This window comes from Haemorhous mexicanus, chromosome 7 (assembly GCF_027477595.1).
Source record: "Haemorhous mexicanus isolate bHaeMex1 chromosome 7, bHaeMex1.pri, whole genome shotgun sequence".
Taxonomy (NCBI): domain Eukaryota; kingdom Metazoa; phylum Chordata; class Aves; order Passeriformes; family Fringillidae; genus Haemorhous; species Haemorhous mexicanus.
In genome coordinates this window covers 16,447,461-16,464,128 of record NC_082347.1, presented here as the reverse complement: position 1 = coordinate 16,464,128, position 16,668 = coordinate 16,447,461, and the positions used below count along the sequence as shown (strand labels likewise).

The 16,668-nt window shown below is 42.4% G+C and overlaps 1 protein-coding gene across 1 annotated transcript; it reads right to left on the bottom strand.

The window, feature by feature from the left end:
* Window positions 1-171: 171 nt before the first annotated feature.
* LRIT1 (leucine rich repeat, Ig-like and transmembrane domains 1) lies at window positions 172-11,164 on the bottom strand. The gene is made up of 4 exons (XM_059851230.1): window positions 10,950-11,164; window positions 8,051-8,517; window positions 4,531-4,836; window positions 172-2,196 (listed from the first exon to the last, which is right to left on the bottom strand). Exons 1-4 carry the CDS (start codon window positions 11,069-11,071, stop codon window positions 1,211-1,213), a joined length of 1,881 nt encoding a protein of 626 aa, XP_059707213.1. The 5' UTR covers window positions 11,072-11,164; the 3' UTR covers window positions 172-1,210.
* Window positions 11,165-16,668: the final 5,504 nt, after the last annotated feature.

Genomic DNA, 16,668 nt, shown 5'->3' with positions numbered 1-16,668 from the left:
CTGATCAGTTCACCCTGACTATGAAAGTTCATTTAGATTAATGTTAGACAGCTTTTTTCAGGGTCCTTGAAATTGTAAAAGGTTTGAAACCCAAAAAGATTGCATTGAGCCTCTGCTACCACTGAGACCATAGTCAGGAATGGCTGATGTATGCATGGCAAGTGGTTTGACACCGCTTCACTTTCTCCTGCTCTGCACAGAGCAACTTCTTTCCATGACCATGTCACAAGTACCTGGCTGATCATGTGGGCCTGCACCATCAGTTTTGCCAGGAGCACAAGCAGCAGTGACAGAGCTGGTTTGGGAGATTTCTGCAAAACTGTCTAATGTAGGTTTTCCAGTATGATTGCAAAGCATTACACCATCACACACAATGTGCAAAGTAGGCTATTGTATGATTGTAATCTAGCACAGCTGGTATAAAACATATTCTACTAATAACAATACAGATACAAAATGCCAGCTAGGACTGATACTGAAAGACCTTTGCTGTTGTTCCATATCTTTAGAACAGAGTTGAAGGCCAAAATGCAATCAGCAGATGCTCTCTCTTATGCATTCTTTGGAGTGGATTGGGTTTTGTCTCTTCATTTCTATCTCCTTTGCACATTTCTCTGAATTCACAACACAGAGTTGTAATTATGTTTGACATATTAGAAAGGGTTACTGTACATCCCTATTTAGTGATCTGTTAAGCATCAAGCTGCATGTGTCATGCAAACATGGGGGATGTAAAAGGGAGACTCTCAACCTTCACCTCCATAAGCGTTTTTATTAGAATTACTAAATACTCCCCTGACTTGTCAACCAAAAGAACATCAAAAGAGCTGAGAATAAAATACATAGCATATTGCAGAGCAGGTTCTAAACAATACCAAGCAGAGCACACTCAGAAATGTTCCTTAATGTCCTTACACTTAGTGTGCACACTTCATTTGACAGGAAAAAAAACCAAAAACCCTAAAACGAAGTGGTCCAGGAGAACGAGGCCATTATCAGAGAAGCTTTTGACTGGTTACGAAGCAGCCAACCCACCAAGTGGTGTGGGTAACGTGTCTGTTAAGCTTGGGCACCATCTACCCTCTTGTATCCTCTTCCAGAACACGTCAGAGACAGAAGCATGAACAGGGTGGCAGACAGTGCTGGAGCACAGTCACAGATACAGCCACCCACTTCCCCCTGGGCGAGCTGACAGTCAGCCTAGGTACTGTCAGCAGAAGTATTCATTAGGCTGTCCCTCTATCTTTGGTATGGCTTCCGAGTCCACGCTGGAGCGGGCGGACAGCAGCCTGTTGGACTCGTCAGGGGTGTGCCTGGTCAGGTATTCTCCTTCCACACCTTTGGCCTTGGCCCCAGGGGACAGGCTTTCGAAGGTGACATACGATTCCTGCACATCCTTGGGCTTGCGCACAAAGCATTTTTTGCAGCGCCGTTTCAGCGCTCCACAGCAGACCACCAGGGTCAGAGGAACAGCAATGACACAGGCCACGCTGATGACAACCACGTTGATGAGCTTCTGCGTCCCTCCTGCACTGACAACTTCATCTGTGGAAAATATGATGCACTGCTCCTTCCTGGGGATCAGCCCTTTCACACAGACGCACACGATGTATTTGGTCTTTGGCAGCAGGCCATAAAGAGTGACCTTGGTCTTCCCTGGCTCCACATTGATCCGCCGCATGTCCCTCTCCCCAAAGACAGCATAAAGGACACTGAACACTGTGGTGTTCTTTGCCATAGGCGCCTTCCAGGCCAGGGTGATGCTCTGGTCGGTGTCCCCTATGACCCTGACAGACCTCACCATCCTCTCTGGCTCCTGCTGGCCCGTGGTGGGGCTCACCAGCAGGTTCTGGGGGTTGCTGTCTTGTGCCACGTCCGGGAGGAGGACGCTGTCTCCGGTGCCCACCCCAGCCCCCAGCGTGGGGACGGTGGAGGTGGTGATAACGTACCTGGCCACCAGTTTGTCATTGTAGGCAGCTGCCTCCATCCCACTGGCCTTGCCATTCCATGTGCCTTTGGCACTAGAGTTAGGGTCATCCGTGCTTTCTGAGTCTGTGATGATGAGCGAGATGAACGCCTCTGTTGCCCCCAGGAAATTCTTTGCTTTACAGATGTACTCCCCAGAGTCAAGGTAAGAGACTACAGGCAGGCCCAGGATAGACCAGCTCATCCCATCACTGGAAATCTCTTGGTGAACTGCAAGGCAGGAAAAATGTTAAATAAACAGGCAATAATAAATGGAATTAATTCCATGTTTGTAAAATATTAAGACTCCATCACCAAATATCTGCTTGACAAAGTATATGATAAAGAATCATCATTTCTGCTTGCCACCGAGAACATTACAAAATCAAAGTAAACCTAAGAAAAGGACTATAATTACATTATGTCAGTATTTGAACTGCTTTAAAATGAATATATGTGAAAAAGTTGATGCTATTTCCTCCAAACTGATGTACAGCTTGAAAACATAGCAGAAAAAGTTCTTCCATTATAAATAAAAGCTTGAAAATTCTTATGTAGGTACAATACTTAAAAGAGTGGAAGGATCAGGCAGCAACATGATATATTTGAGCATTAGATGTAGACTGTGGAGGCAAAGAAAATACAAACAGTGGAGATTTTATTGTAATAAACACACATGAACTAGCCTGGAGTATATGGAAAATAGTTGAAAGATAATATCTCTTCTACTGCTCAATTATTGCAGGTGTTTATCCTTACACAGGTGTACATTTGGTTACCACCAAATGATATGTACATACTGAGTGTTAATTTGCTAATGTGATTTACTTGCAGAAAACTAAAACTAGCTTTCTTTTCCTTTTTCTATTGGTGCAGAGAAAAAAAAGTGTTGGGATCTTGTGGAAGGGTAAAGCACCCTCTTCATTAATTAACCAGCCTCTTTAGGATGGGCATGTGCTATTTCAGCCCTTTGCTGCTGAAAGGTAAACCAGGGAGATGTGTGAAAGGCAAAGGTAAGAGAATGCAAATTTCTCCCAAGGCCTCTTGGGGTCAGGATCCAGCCTTGGCAACCAGGGTCCCTTCCAGTGGCAGCAAAGTACAAGGTAACAGAAATTACTTTTTCAGTTTAATTATTTACTGACTGAGTATTTTAAAAAACATAAAGCTGTGGGTCTACCTATGGCAATTACCTGTGCATACAGACTGTGGGCTGTTTCTCACTCCTTTCTGCTCAGAACACCAGCATTTCAAATAGTTACATTATAGCATTGGCACAGAAGCTGCCATTGCTGAGAAGTAACCTATCTTTCCAGACAGCTTTCTATTGAAAGGTGCTAGCACCTGATTTAATGAGGCACAAAATACATCATTCTCAATTGTAGCTCAAAGTAAACTCAACACAGGCTTTCAGGAAATCATCCCATTCTATTTCTTGTGGTGGCTCTCTTTCAAGTGTACGAGGGATGTTTGCAGCCTGATGGGTACACATTACCATTATGAGGAGCAGCTCTGCTACATCCTGCACATCGTGCACAACAGAGCAATGACTTGTGCAGGTCCCAGGAAATGATACTTATTACAAATGGTTCTACTGCTGTGAAAGAGAATTGCTCTCTTCCCTGTTCTGTGCACCAAGGAGCTCTGTAACCCTTTGAAGATCAGACCAAATACTTAGCAATTTATCTGCTGGGTTTACATCCTCTATGAAACTCAGGGCAGGACTAGGATACAGGAGTATTCGGTGCAGATTGGAGGCAGGAATGTTCAGGTCCTGACTGAAAACTTCTAGGACAAAAAGTTAAGGACAACTGTCTTCAGCAGAGCAAAGGTTTCTTCCCTAAATTCACCACAAATTAAAGCACCAGTGTTGCAATTACAGCTCCAGACTTCCTTGTGAGTGGAAGTGAAATCACGATCAGTCACAAAGCCAGCATCTGTCTGAAGGCTTCCCCCAGCAGAGGTGCTCAGACCAGCTGGTCAGGGTTTCTTCCACAGACCTTTATCCCCAGGAGAGCTTGTCAGTCTTTTCAGAGGGAATGATTCCTTGGGGACATTCCCACTGAAGTATTGTATCCTTCAGTACTTTAGTGGGGTTTTTTGTCTTTTAATATATTAGTACTGCTGTATGTTTGCAACCTTTTCTTTCTTCTACAGCTGATCTGAATCCCAGTTGAATTCACATCAGACATCTCTCTGCCAGAGATGTTTGCTAATGGATTAGCAATACAATAGATTAATAGAATACAGAATAATTCAGTGGGAAGCCTTTTCAGTCACTGAATAACTAACTGAAAACAGCTAATTGCTACTGTTGGAAATATTTCATTTCTTTAGCTCCAACAGATTTCCAGAAAATCCCTTGACTTGTCTCACCACCACAATTGCTATGAAACAAAGCAAAACCAACTTTCTACACATGATAACACACATTTATCTGATAATATTAAGATCAATATATAAGTAATTTTATAGTCTATAGAAAATCACAATGCAAGAGGGGATTGCACCTAGTACAGGTCTGTCTCACTCATTCCATGTGTGCAGAAAAGCATAAACCAAACCCACCTGTGCCATTCAGCTGAGCCCCATCAGCTCTCCTCCAGCTGAGCTCAGGGATGGGCACGCCCGTGGTGCCGCAGCGCAGCAGCACCGTGCTGCCCAGGATGGTCTTCACCTTGGCTACAGACGTGTGCACCACGGGGCTCTGGCACTTCCTCAGCTCCACCTGGCTGAAGAAGACTCCTGCAAGGCTCCTGGGAGTGAAGCATTTCAGCCTGGGCTCAATGAAGGCTATGTTAGGAGACTGGAAATTTAGGAAATGCACCATTTCGTACAGACTGCAGTCACACACCCAAGGATTGTCTTGCAAACCTGTCAAAAAGAAATTAGGGCGCTAAGTCACTCCAACAGCACCTGTTGTTTCTGCCACTTTTGTTTCTATTTTTCAGCAGAACACTGTGATAGAGTCCCAGTCTGCTCTACAAGAACTGCCTGTGCAGGAGTATGTGGGGTGGGGAGGGGTGTGTCCCCCACTGCTGCTGGCTGAGACTGATGGATCAGAATGGAATAAATGTGACTTGCTAAAGTATCTCCAAATCTGGATCTGGAATCATATTCTTTAAGTTCAAAGCATGATTATTCATATCATGAAAACATTCTGATTCGTGCACATAAAGAAGCAAAACAAGAATTTATTATAAACACATTTTGTTCCAGGATGAAAAAAACAAGTACTCCTGGGAGAAGGGTTGTGGATTCTTTTGGTATGAAGAGACTATGGAGTCTCTGACAGGCCAGAAAATTCTCACTGGACATTCTTAAAATACTAGCCAGATTGTCATGCCACTTTTCACACCTGCAATAGCTGTGGCTGATCCTACTTGCCTGTTATAGTTCTCTTCCAGCCCTGTTACTCTTAAGATATTTTCAGTATTTTGGTAATCAGTTGCTTTTCCTGAAATGCTAATTTATACTGGATAATATGAAAGAAATGTTTTAAGGATTAAATTGAAGAGTATGCCTGTTATGGTACATAACAAATGTAGATAGACCATAACTATTTAAGCTATACACACAGAAAGAGATATATTGAAAAAATGCAGTCCTGTTTCAGACTCTTGGAATGTTTCTCTTCTTTATTCTGCTCTCCTAGTTTCCACATACTGAATTCCAATTCTGAAAAAATTATGCATTATTAAAAATAGACCTGTGAAAATAGTACTGAAAAAGCAAATTTGGAACTGGAGCAATGCATATCCATGAACAGAAGTTGCTGCATTCTGATTAAATCTGTGTCGTCCCATTTCCAAATGTTCACATCCAGCTGTGCTGTGGACAGGTTGTGGTCTCTAATGATTTTAGCTAGCAGAATTGGCACTAGGGATATTAATGCCATCTAACCTCAGGCACACATTTGAAGCCTAAACCAGGAGCATGGCTCCCAGGCCTCCTGCCTGCCCCAGGAGTGAGCTCTGCTCCCTCTGAGGGGGCTGCACTCCTCTCCTCCATGCACAGCCCGAGGACATGCCTGGGGGCTGGCACCTGCCTGAAAGGAAACAGTACTGATACTCCCTCAAACTGTTTTAAGGATGCTGCGGAAAAATTCTTCTGAGTGCATTCCATATCTTCTTCCCTGGGCTTAGAAGAGGATCTGGAGGTGATGGTTTTGGCAGGAGGTCAGTTCTTATAAATTAATATGTTAAAGTGAAGGGGAACTAAGTAAATAATGAACATTCAGCTTGGCTTTGTTGTTTTGTGGCATTTTTGCTAGCAGTTTCTAGTTCATGCACTACATACCAATTGATCCCAGGTTCCCTGGCAGGTGCCCCAGCTCCAGCTGGAGCAGCAGCCCCACAAAGCCCAGTGAGGCCTTTGCAGCCCTGCACAGCAGAGTTCCATGGGCTCACGTGGGCAGGCCTCATGTGGAAAAGCTTGCACCCTTGGCACAGACTATTAGCCAGCAACTTAGCAGAGGAATTACTTCTTCTTGAAGGAGTCTGCAAGCAGAGGCTCTGGAGTCACAGTGATGCACAGCAGACAAGGAATGGATTGGGCTGACTCTCTTTATTATTCATGATTTTTTATGCCTCCATGAGAAGCAGTCATAAGCAGAGTGAAACAGAAACATGCAGCTGTGTTTTCCCAGCCTGCTCCTGTGAGGGACATACATTTTATCAACATGGTTCCTATGGATGTCCACAAGATAGGACCTAGAAGCTGGAGTGTCTGTACATCACTGCATTAATTTTAGCATTGTACTCATATGGCTACATGAATTTTTTAGGATTCTGGCACAATCAACCTGTGCATAGCTGGATACTGCTCAGGCTACGTGCATAAGGCATGATCTGTTCTTGACAAAACACTCTCCTAATCTATATTGAATGGAATAACATTTTTACACATAACTTGACTCTAAAAATAAAAAGGGAAAAGTATGATCTCAGCAGTCTTGCCATGAATGAAATGGGCAATCCCAAACTGCCAATTTTGGCTTAAAGAACTTGTTACTGCATCTGGCAAAACAAGATCATGAAAACACCTGCTCCTCTCCTGATGCTAGCGAAACCTTCAGCAACATCTGCTAAGGACACTGAAAGCTTTGTAGGTGGTATTTTGTATGTTTTTAAAGTCTTGTGTCTCTTTCCACTGCAATCCTGTTTTAAAAACTTCACCTCCCTAAATTTATCAAGGGAACAAAGTGCAGCAGGTATTTGCCAGAGTGAGAGGAAACTTGCAGTGCCTCTGCTGAGATGATCAGCAGGTGCCTAAACCCACGTCCCTGGCTGCAGAGGCTGTACATGCAGATGGCAACAACTCTGAGCCATCATCAACCTGCCGTGGATTTAAACAGTGAACAAGGGCTAAAAGACCATGTAACAGTCCCCTGAACTAGGAAATGTGCTCAAAACCTCACCTGGGCATTCTGCAACTGAGAGTCAGCTGTGAGACACCCTGACACAGAAATGGATAATTGCCCCAAAGCCATACCTCTGGGGAACCTCGAGCTTCCACCAGAAAGGAGCTTCATAGTTGTCCTTCAAGGCAGCACTGTCTTGGTGTGTTTGGGTAGACTAGGGTTTAATTCTGTATGAACAGATAAACAAGGCTCTGGGAAGAGACAAATTGGCAGCTCTGACCCAGATTTTATGCTCAGTCGTGGCATTATTCCTCTTTAATTTAGGGATAATAAATTATCCATTCTTTTATTTAGTTCTGCTTAAAATGGGTCAATTCCAAACACAGTGCTATTAGAAAAGAGCACACAAATGATGAAGAGCTGTAAACTTACTTGTATTTCTATCCAAAATGGCAGTGACAATAACTAAAAAAGCCTTGAGCAAGAGTCACCAATTTTGTGCTGCAAAGCTCCAAGCAAGTAATCAAATTTATGGCATAATAGGATGGTGTGATAAGCCTGAGGTGAGTTCGTTAATATGCAAATGAATGTACACATATTATTTAAGGTATTAAATTGTATACATATAATAGCAGGGTACTTGCTATGGTAACCACAGTGGGTGAAAATGCTGCAAGGAGATGAGGAACTCTTGACATTTGTGTCCTCTGCAGGCACTTCTCTTACCTAGAATGATCTTGGAGTTATCATTGGGGAAGTAAGGAACAGCCTGGAGGTTGGCCCAGGTGGCAATGAGAGCCTGAGGAAGAGTCATCAGCTTATTGCTAGACAGATCCAGGTATGTGAGATTCTTGACATAACGAGCAGCATCTGGAGGGATTGAAGTGAGTTCATTGTTGTGCAAATCCAGGAGCCTCAGCTGGGGCATGCCAGCCAGGCTCTCCCAGGGGAATGATATTAGGTTGTTCCCATCCAGCCTCAGCTCCTGCAGACGACGAAGGCCCTTGAAGGTGATGCTGCTGAGGCTGGCCAGGGAGTTATAGGGCATCCAGAGGTACTCCAGGTTGTGAAGCAGGTGGAAAGCCTCTCCTGGCACCCTGCGTATGGCTGTCTTTTCTATCCGAAGCTTGCTTGTATCAACAGGGATGTTCACAGGAGGGAGGGTCATCTCTGGGTCATTACACAGCACTGTCCTGGTGGGGAAAGACAAGGACAAGCAAAGATGTGACTTTCTTTCATTTTGAAACTATTTGAAACCTTATTTTAATGCAAGATTTTTATCTGCCTTTGTATTTTCACGAGATTTCTTCTTGTCATTTCTTTCTTGCTGCTGATCTCTGCATCGTCACCATAAATACATCAACCTGCAGTAATTCATATGTGCCTTCTGACTGCAGAGATCACAGTGTTGTGCCTCTCCTGGAGAGGTGTGAGTCTGAATCTGGCCCATTTAGTGTTCCTGTTGGGTTTTGCTATCAGTGTTTTTAGAGTACTTATGATAGCGGTGACAACATTCATGCACAACAGAAGATTCTAGGGCAAGTTAAAACAAAACGATCCATTAATTGAACTACAAAAGCTCTACAGAAAGCCTTATTGATATGTGGGAGGGCAAGAAGTTATATAGATTATATATGACAGAGGAACTCTGGTTTGAGAAATGAGGATAAGAAAGCCATCTAACAATTCCTTGGAAGTACTCTGGAGTAAGCTCTGCATTACTATGGAGGGTGTGTAAAGATGGTAGCAGTCACTGCACTGCAGGCACATCTAGTCCTGAGAGTGAAAGCACAGAAAATCAACTCTTTGGAAAATGCTATACTGAAAGCAAGGCAGATTTATGTGTTTTAATAATTCCTCCCCATTTCTAATCTCTAAAGGTCAAAGCATGAAAAGCCTGTGCTGCATTTTGCAGCCTTCGTACAAAAAATTGTGACTTGGGATTGTAGAGAGCCATGAGAAATAAACAGAGACAAAACAGGTCTCTCAGACTGAATTTTAATTTGCCTGTCAGCAAGTAGGGGAAGGCAAGTGCTTAACAAAACACCAAGCCACCTGCAAAAGGTGAGAAGTTGGATGGATATGTTCCAGTCCACTCACTGAACAAGACACCACAAGAAATGTAATGTGATCAGTCAAGTAACATTTTCCTATCACACTGCCTCTATAAACAGAATATTACAAAGCTGTCAAAACCAGGCTAGTTTTGGCTGAAAGCAATTATTCCTCTACTATCAACAAAAATATATAACATTGCTGAACTGCTCAGGCAGACTTCCCAGATTTAAATGCTATTTGAGCCTACAGTTAAATTGTTAATTTATAATCAAAACACAGTACATTGCTGTCACCCAACACTTTTATTGTGGCATTAAATCCTGCTTACCCTCTGCTGAAAGTTGAGATTTTGAGGAGGATAAAAATCTACCAAATAAGAAAAAACAAGAAATCCACTTAAAACACTTTGTGTAGTCATGTCATAAATGTTACTAATAGAAAGACAATGGCAATAAAGCAGAATGCTTCTCATAGTGTCCCTAAATTATGTCAGTGAGTATTAAACATTTAGTCTATGGGATAATCTCCTTCTAGTGAGAAATATGAATCATAATGCAGAAAAAAAGGGTGGCATTATGCTCCTCAAGGGACTAATGGATATTTGCTTCATTATGTATCTTACTAAAATGTACAACAGCTTTTTCCAGTCACTGAGAGGAAATTCCCCTGGGAACTGTGACATTTATGGAAAAATAATTGGCTCTCATGCTGTTGCACTTCCTTTTAGCAATTGCTATACCATGCTTCTTCTTACTGTGAAAGTTTCTAGTATTAAATCTATAGCACCATAAAAGAGATAAGAAAGAGCTATTTCATGGGGTTCCAAAATATCTCATTTCGGTAATGAAAAAATATTTCAATCTAGAAAAAGTTTATTACAAAGGATTTTGCAAATCCTGTATCTCTGTCACAAGACCTCCTCTCCTGTGAACCACACCTTATGAAAATATGGACTCTATTTTCTTTAAGTCAGATGCTTTGTGCTTACCCTTCAGAAGGACTCTTTTATAATAGTCCTCCAGAGAAATGTATGTTCAATGGCTTTGCATTCAAAGATGGGTGTCCTTCTGGTCTTGCCTTCTTTTTTAACGGAAAGTTTCCAGTCTGAGAATTAACTTCATTTATTTTTTTAAGTCTAAAGTCTATTGCTATGCCTAAAATCACCAGCTGAAGGATTATTAAGGTAAATTGTTGGGTTTGTACCACAACATGAATCAAATCTAGTCACACTTTAGCAACAAACCAGCAGAGCAGAATAAAACCTTTTAGAACCAGAATTTTCAGCAGAAAGGTAAAAAATATATATATTGTTTAAATTTTATTCCCTTTTTGCCATTACACCAGCAATAATTATGTCATTTCTGTTCTCAGAGAGGAGATGCCCAAACGCTTTCTCTGAAATCAGCTTACTGTGTTTTCAGAAGCTAATCCTCTGCAAATATAGCTAGAGCATGGAGCAACTGGAAAAATAATGGCCACAAAGTGCAGAGACAATATTTTCTCCTGCGAGCATCCTTCGAGAGGAGCAGAACCACCCCCGACCCCGCCGCGAGAGCGCCCGGCGTACCTGGCCTTGGTCCCCTCGCTGAGGCTGTGGAAGGCGCAGCTGCACTGCGAGGGGCAGGAGGCGCCGGCCCGGGGCAGCCCCGCCAGCGCCCAGCAGCACAGCAGAGTCACCGCCAGCCACATGGCCACCTGGGCATGGGCACACCTGGCTCTAGGCAGCGTGGAGGGCTTCGCCTATTGTTTTATCCATCGGCCGGTCACATCTTGTTAACTCCCTTTTGTTTTCAGCCACACTGTGATCTTCCAGCCCTCGCTGAGTCCATCAGATAAAAAAGGATAGGCAGGGATTAAGGATGGGGACTTGAGTTATTTTCATGAAGGTGCTTATTGCTTCCCGGAACCACTAACGGCATTTCTTCCTTCAGCAGCCCCTTCAAAACACCCTCCTCTGGCAGCCTGGGGCTCTCATGCAAGAAAAAAGCAATTGTATTTTTGGGGGACGTACATCACAGGCAAGATAACTGTAATCTGACCAGGAATTAGCAATAATTTACTTCCTCACAGAGGTATTGGGAAGATTTAAAACAGTAATTTGTGCTAATGGAATGTAAGCCTTCTATCTAAGAACACTAAAATATATATTTAGTCGTGCAATTAAAAGGCTTTATTTTCTTTTAAAGACTCCTAGTTTGATAAAGCAATTATTGAACTGTTGGTGACAAGCCTGTTACTGATAAACAGTTAATAACCCAGTAAATATGTACATATTTCATTTTTTACCAGCGCTAGCACACACCTGCAGGACTGACCACTGTGCTCTGACTTGCTGACACAGCTAAGCTCAGGTAAGGGACCCTTTTGGGGAGTGCCACCTGCTGCAGGGCTGAGTGGCAGGAATTCAGGAATGCTAAGAAAAGCTCAGCTCTCTCTTATGGTCAGCCAAAGACAACTCACTTTTCCAACATTCCTCCCTGTTGTGGTCCTGTTGTTTTCCTTTTGGAATACATAATGAAAAGTTACCACTCAGAAGTGCAGCAATAACACACCTGTGTACAAACTGCCTGAAGGTTAATGACTGTGCTTACATCAGTGTTGTTCCTAACGAAGATTGCTCACCAGGATTTCTGGAGTGGAGCTCTTCTCATGCAGAATTCAACCTGTGTTCTTCACAATGAAATTATGCTGCTGATTTTTCAGTAATTTTGGGTAATGAACTTTCAAGGTAATCTAGAGGTGGTTCGGGGCTAATTATTAAACAGATATTTTATGGTGCCATAGTTTCACGTAAGCTTTTTTCACATGAGCTTGTTTCCCAAGTTACTCTGATAATTAATTAAGGCTTGCAGAAATCATTTATTGAGAGGATGGCCCAAAGGATTACTTTTCCCCCTGCTGTTTTCACATTCTACGTTTACTGTTGTTCAAAGAGAAATTCAAGTATCTTATTATTTATTTCTGAAGAGATGAGAACATAATGCAGTGCTGCTCATTAACTGTCCATAGTTGTTCTCTCATTGATTTCCATTAGGTCCCATTTCTAGATTTAATGATTTCTCAGTTCCCTTAATGATCTCCAAGCTAAGACCAAGTTTATTGGGTTTTTTAGTGTACTCATTGGTCAGCTTGCCTTGCTGCCCAGACTCTGCCTCAGCTCAATATTACAACATTGACTGAAACATCTGAAGTTAAATTCTACTTCAAAAGGCAATGCAACATAATTAACCTCTTGCATCTGTTTTCTTTTCAATGCATCTGATAAAGTAGTTTCCCTCCATTGGAGCTCTTGGATAATAAACTTGTTGAAAGCAGAACTGTATTATAAGGTTTGCTTTCATGAACCTCAATTTTGCCTCACTAATGAAACATCTACGTTATCACTAAATTTCAGGAGCAGTAGAAGTAAACTTAATTTGTAAAAATCAACAGCAATCAATAAAGCATACCTTAGCAGCAGCTAATGCTCTGCACTTTGTCAAGAAAGCTGCTATTTACTTAACATGACAGAGTCACTTCTGAGCAAGAAAGAGAAAGACCTGGAGGTAGGCTGAGAGATTAATAAAACCAGATAAATAAAAGAGGTAACATTAACAGGTTTCACATCTTGGAGTGTACTCACAAGCGTGTCTCTGGAAGGAGGAAAAGGAAGGGAGAAGGACTAGTCAACTATTAACCCAGTTATGTTTTATCAGCATGTTGGAGTTTTCCCTCCCTGTTGACTGGATTATTTTATAATCTTTCATATGCATCATTGCACCAAATGATGGGTTAACCATCAAGGCACAGATACTATGTTTCATTGATCTGAATGGTCAAGAAAGTGAGTCTGCCCTCACCCTGCAGAAACTCAATAAGAGGTTCATCAGGAGGGGTGAAAACCAGCTCAAGTGGGCTTTGGACATAAGGAACTGGAAGAGAAAGAAGTGGAGGAGGAGGAGGGCTTTGGTGCACAGGGAGCAGATATATTCCCCTGGTTCACAGGCTGTATAGATCATAGCATCACACAATGGTTTGTTTTGGTTTTGGGACCTTAAAGATCACCTAGTCCCAAACTTGCTGTAGTGGGCAGGGACACCTTCCAGACACAACCAGTTGCTCAAAAACCCCATCCAACCCGGTCTTGAACACTTGCAGGAATGGGGCATCCATACTTTCTGTGGCCATTCTGTTCCAGTGCTTCACTGCTACATAAACAGTAAACAATTTCTTCCTAATATATAATCTGAACCTGTCCTCTGCCAATTTAAAGTGATTCCCTCTTTTCACTACATGCCCTTGTGCAAAAAGTCTCTACAGATTTCCTCTAAGCTCCTTTTAGGTACTGGAAGGCTGCTCCAAGGCCTCCCCAGAACCTTCTGTTCTCCAGGCTGAACAACACCAATTTTCTCAGCTTGTCTTCAGAGGAGACATGCTCCAGCCTCTGATTATCTTCATGACCCTCCTCTGGATTTGTTCCAGCAGGTCCAGGTCCTTCTTTTGTTGGGGTTCTGTGAACTGGATGCAGTACTCGAGATGAAGTCTCAGACTGGAGCAAGCAGAAGAGAACAGAGAGAATCAGTGAAACAAAGACAATGAAAAGAGATCCTTAAAACTGTAAAAGTAGATGCCAGTACCTGCACTTCAAAGACTGCATGAGGCAGCATTGATGAGTGAGCTGCAATAAGATGCTGCTTCTGCTTACATTCATGCTCTCTCCCTAATTCAGGCAGATGGAAGAAATAAAACTGGAAGCAAAATCTGATTGCTGTGTTCAACAGACTATGAATTTGCTTCTACACAAAATTCTGGTTTATCCTGAAGCACTGTTTGCAGTACAACAGCTTTCTAGATTTTCATGGTATTTTTAAGGCTTAAGAGTATTACCTCCTCCCAACTACTGAACAGTTATTCACTCATTATGCTATCTAATGTAAAATGAACACTCATTAGATAATTTCCCTGTAAGTGCAGGTAATATTAATTTGAGACTTTAAAATCAATACCACAATTTGCAGTGCAGAGTAAAAACATTTTTTTTCATGACAGACAATTCCATTCCATAATAAACTAGTGGGAGTTAGGCTCTTTACTTACAGTTTTTACTTTACTTACAGTTCTGCACTCCCAATCATAAAAATTGTGCTCCTTGCTGTTTACTTAGGAAGGGAAGTAAACAGTTTCTTCTCTGCACCAAACTAAAAATATCAGTTGTAGGAAAAAACATACAAAGAAGCAGTCAGCAAGTGTCATTCATCTGAAGTGTAAGAATTTGTTTTGCATTCTCTGAGAAGAACGAGATCTCTCGTTTATATTTTTGGTGTAAATAAATACAAAGCAAATGAGGTCAAAGTCTACTGTCAGCAAAGTTCAGCTGTGTTCAGCCATGGCAGTCTTTCTTATCTTTCTTAGGTGGGGTTATAATTCAGAGAAAAATTTGCTTTGTATTTAATAAGATTAAGTTAATTATTGGACATCATAGTTTATATTTTTTTTCCCAGAAAAGCCAGAAATGTTTTAATCAGAGGATTCTCCTCACAAACTCTATGGCTAAACCTGAGTGACAAACACAGCAAGCTCCACTAAGTCGCTCATTTTTAATATGGCAATTGGACAGAATTTATTTCTTTTCTCCATATACTTACAAAAATATGGCATAAAGCAAATCAAACAGCATATATTAGCATAAATGAAAGCCACAAAATACCTTATCATGATTTTGTACGAAAGATTTTATTAGCAAGCAACACAGGCCAGACACTAAATCAATTTCATTAGGTAAATGCACCTCCAAGAAGCTTCTGGCAGGGCACATGTAAAGTGGAAAATCCTTGCCACTGATGCAAGCCGAGCGCACGCTAATGCATGACGTCATTGTAAATTGGATCTTGCACTTAATGCTGATGAAGGCAGCTCCTCCAGACCTGTAGGACCAAAGTCATTAACAGAGCTCTGGGCATGCTGAAGAAATAAAACAAACCCACACAGCTTTTGGCACATTAGAAGCCTACCAGTGGTAGTTGTTTTGTGCATATTTACTGTGGTTGTTACAGCCAGTGCAGAAGAGCAGACGTGAGGGCAGACTTCTGGCCTGTGGGGAGATAAACTCACACACCTTCCTCACTGCACCCATTTCTGTCCATGCAGCAGAAGCCACCACGAGGCTCCACTGTGGCCAGCAGTGCCCAGCAGGGCAAAGCCTGGCAGAGGATGGAGGGGTGTAACCCAACCTCCCCAGTGTCTCCCTGTCTGCTTCCTCTGCACTCGGGCACCCACAGAGGCCTCACCCTGGCTGAGGCAGATGTGCAGGGCTGGGCAGAGCCTCCAGGTCCAACGGAGAATGAGCCCCTCAACAACCAGTGAGATAAGCTGGAAGCAAACACTTGCCTCACCTTAGGGGAGAAGTGGGCCAGCCACCATGGCCATAGTTCTACTCTTCTACAAAGGCTCCATAGCAACAGGAAAATTCCTCCAGGATTGGACATTCAGGGCCCCAGAGCAAAATTCTCTGGGACAAACCCTTTGGGAACTCCTTTACTGAGGGAAGGCAGCAGAGGAACTAATTGTCAGCCAAAACATACACCTAGAACAGCATAAATGTCTGTCCAGCAGCATCATTCTCACTAAAAAAAGTACTATTCTCTGAGATGCCTCAGCCACATATGCATCCACAATAGTCCAATTTAATTACTGAACATACCATGGTCATATCTGATGTATTTTAAATGAGTGATGCTTTTTTAGGTTTATATTCCTGGTCCCATATCTCTATTGTACCTTTATTGCCTAAAATTCACTGCAGTTCCCTCAGTTCCACAAAATCAGCTAACTTTGGGCTTAGCATCCTCAGCTGCATGACAGAGGGGCCCATGCAGTAATATTGCTGACTGCAACCACCTTTTCTGATTTGGACCTTAATAGTATTAGTCTAAGCCCAGCAGAGTCACCTCTGCTTAGGAAACAGTGGCTGTTTTATTTCGCTTCTTTAGGCATGCAAGAACTTCCAGCATTGTTTATCTTGCTCCTGAATGCAGATGGAGTACAGTGTTTTACAGAGTCACCCTCTGCCCCCAGTCTGACAGTCACCGCCTTTCTGACTCTGATTTACCTGAATACAACCCTGAGATTTTGCAGGCTGAGTACCTTTCTGGCAGTTCTAGTAAACTCTTGGAAGCTGCAATGTTCTAGTAATTTTATTAATTTTCTAGCCTGAGTGGAGATACATGTATTTATGAATTATATATTCCATTTACGGTGAATTAAGTATGTGTCTCTGGAGAGGTAACTCAAACAGTAGAGGCAATGCT

Excerpts from the sequence above, each read along its gene's own strand:
- LRIT1 (XM_059851230.1), bottom strand. The coding sequence starts at position 11,071 with ATGTGGCTGGCGGTGACTCTGCTGTGCTGCTGGGCGCTGGCGGGGCTG. Across the intron at positions 8,518-10,949 it reads AGCGAGGGGACCAAGGCCAG|GACAGTGCTGTGTAATGACC; the intron begins GTACGCCGGGCG and ends TTTCCCCACCAG. Across the intron at positions 4,837-8,050 it reads TAACTCCAAGATCATTCTAG|GTTTGCAAGACAATCCTTGG; the intron begins GTAAGAGAAGTG and ends TCTTTTTGACAG.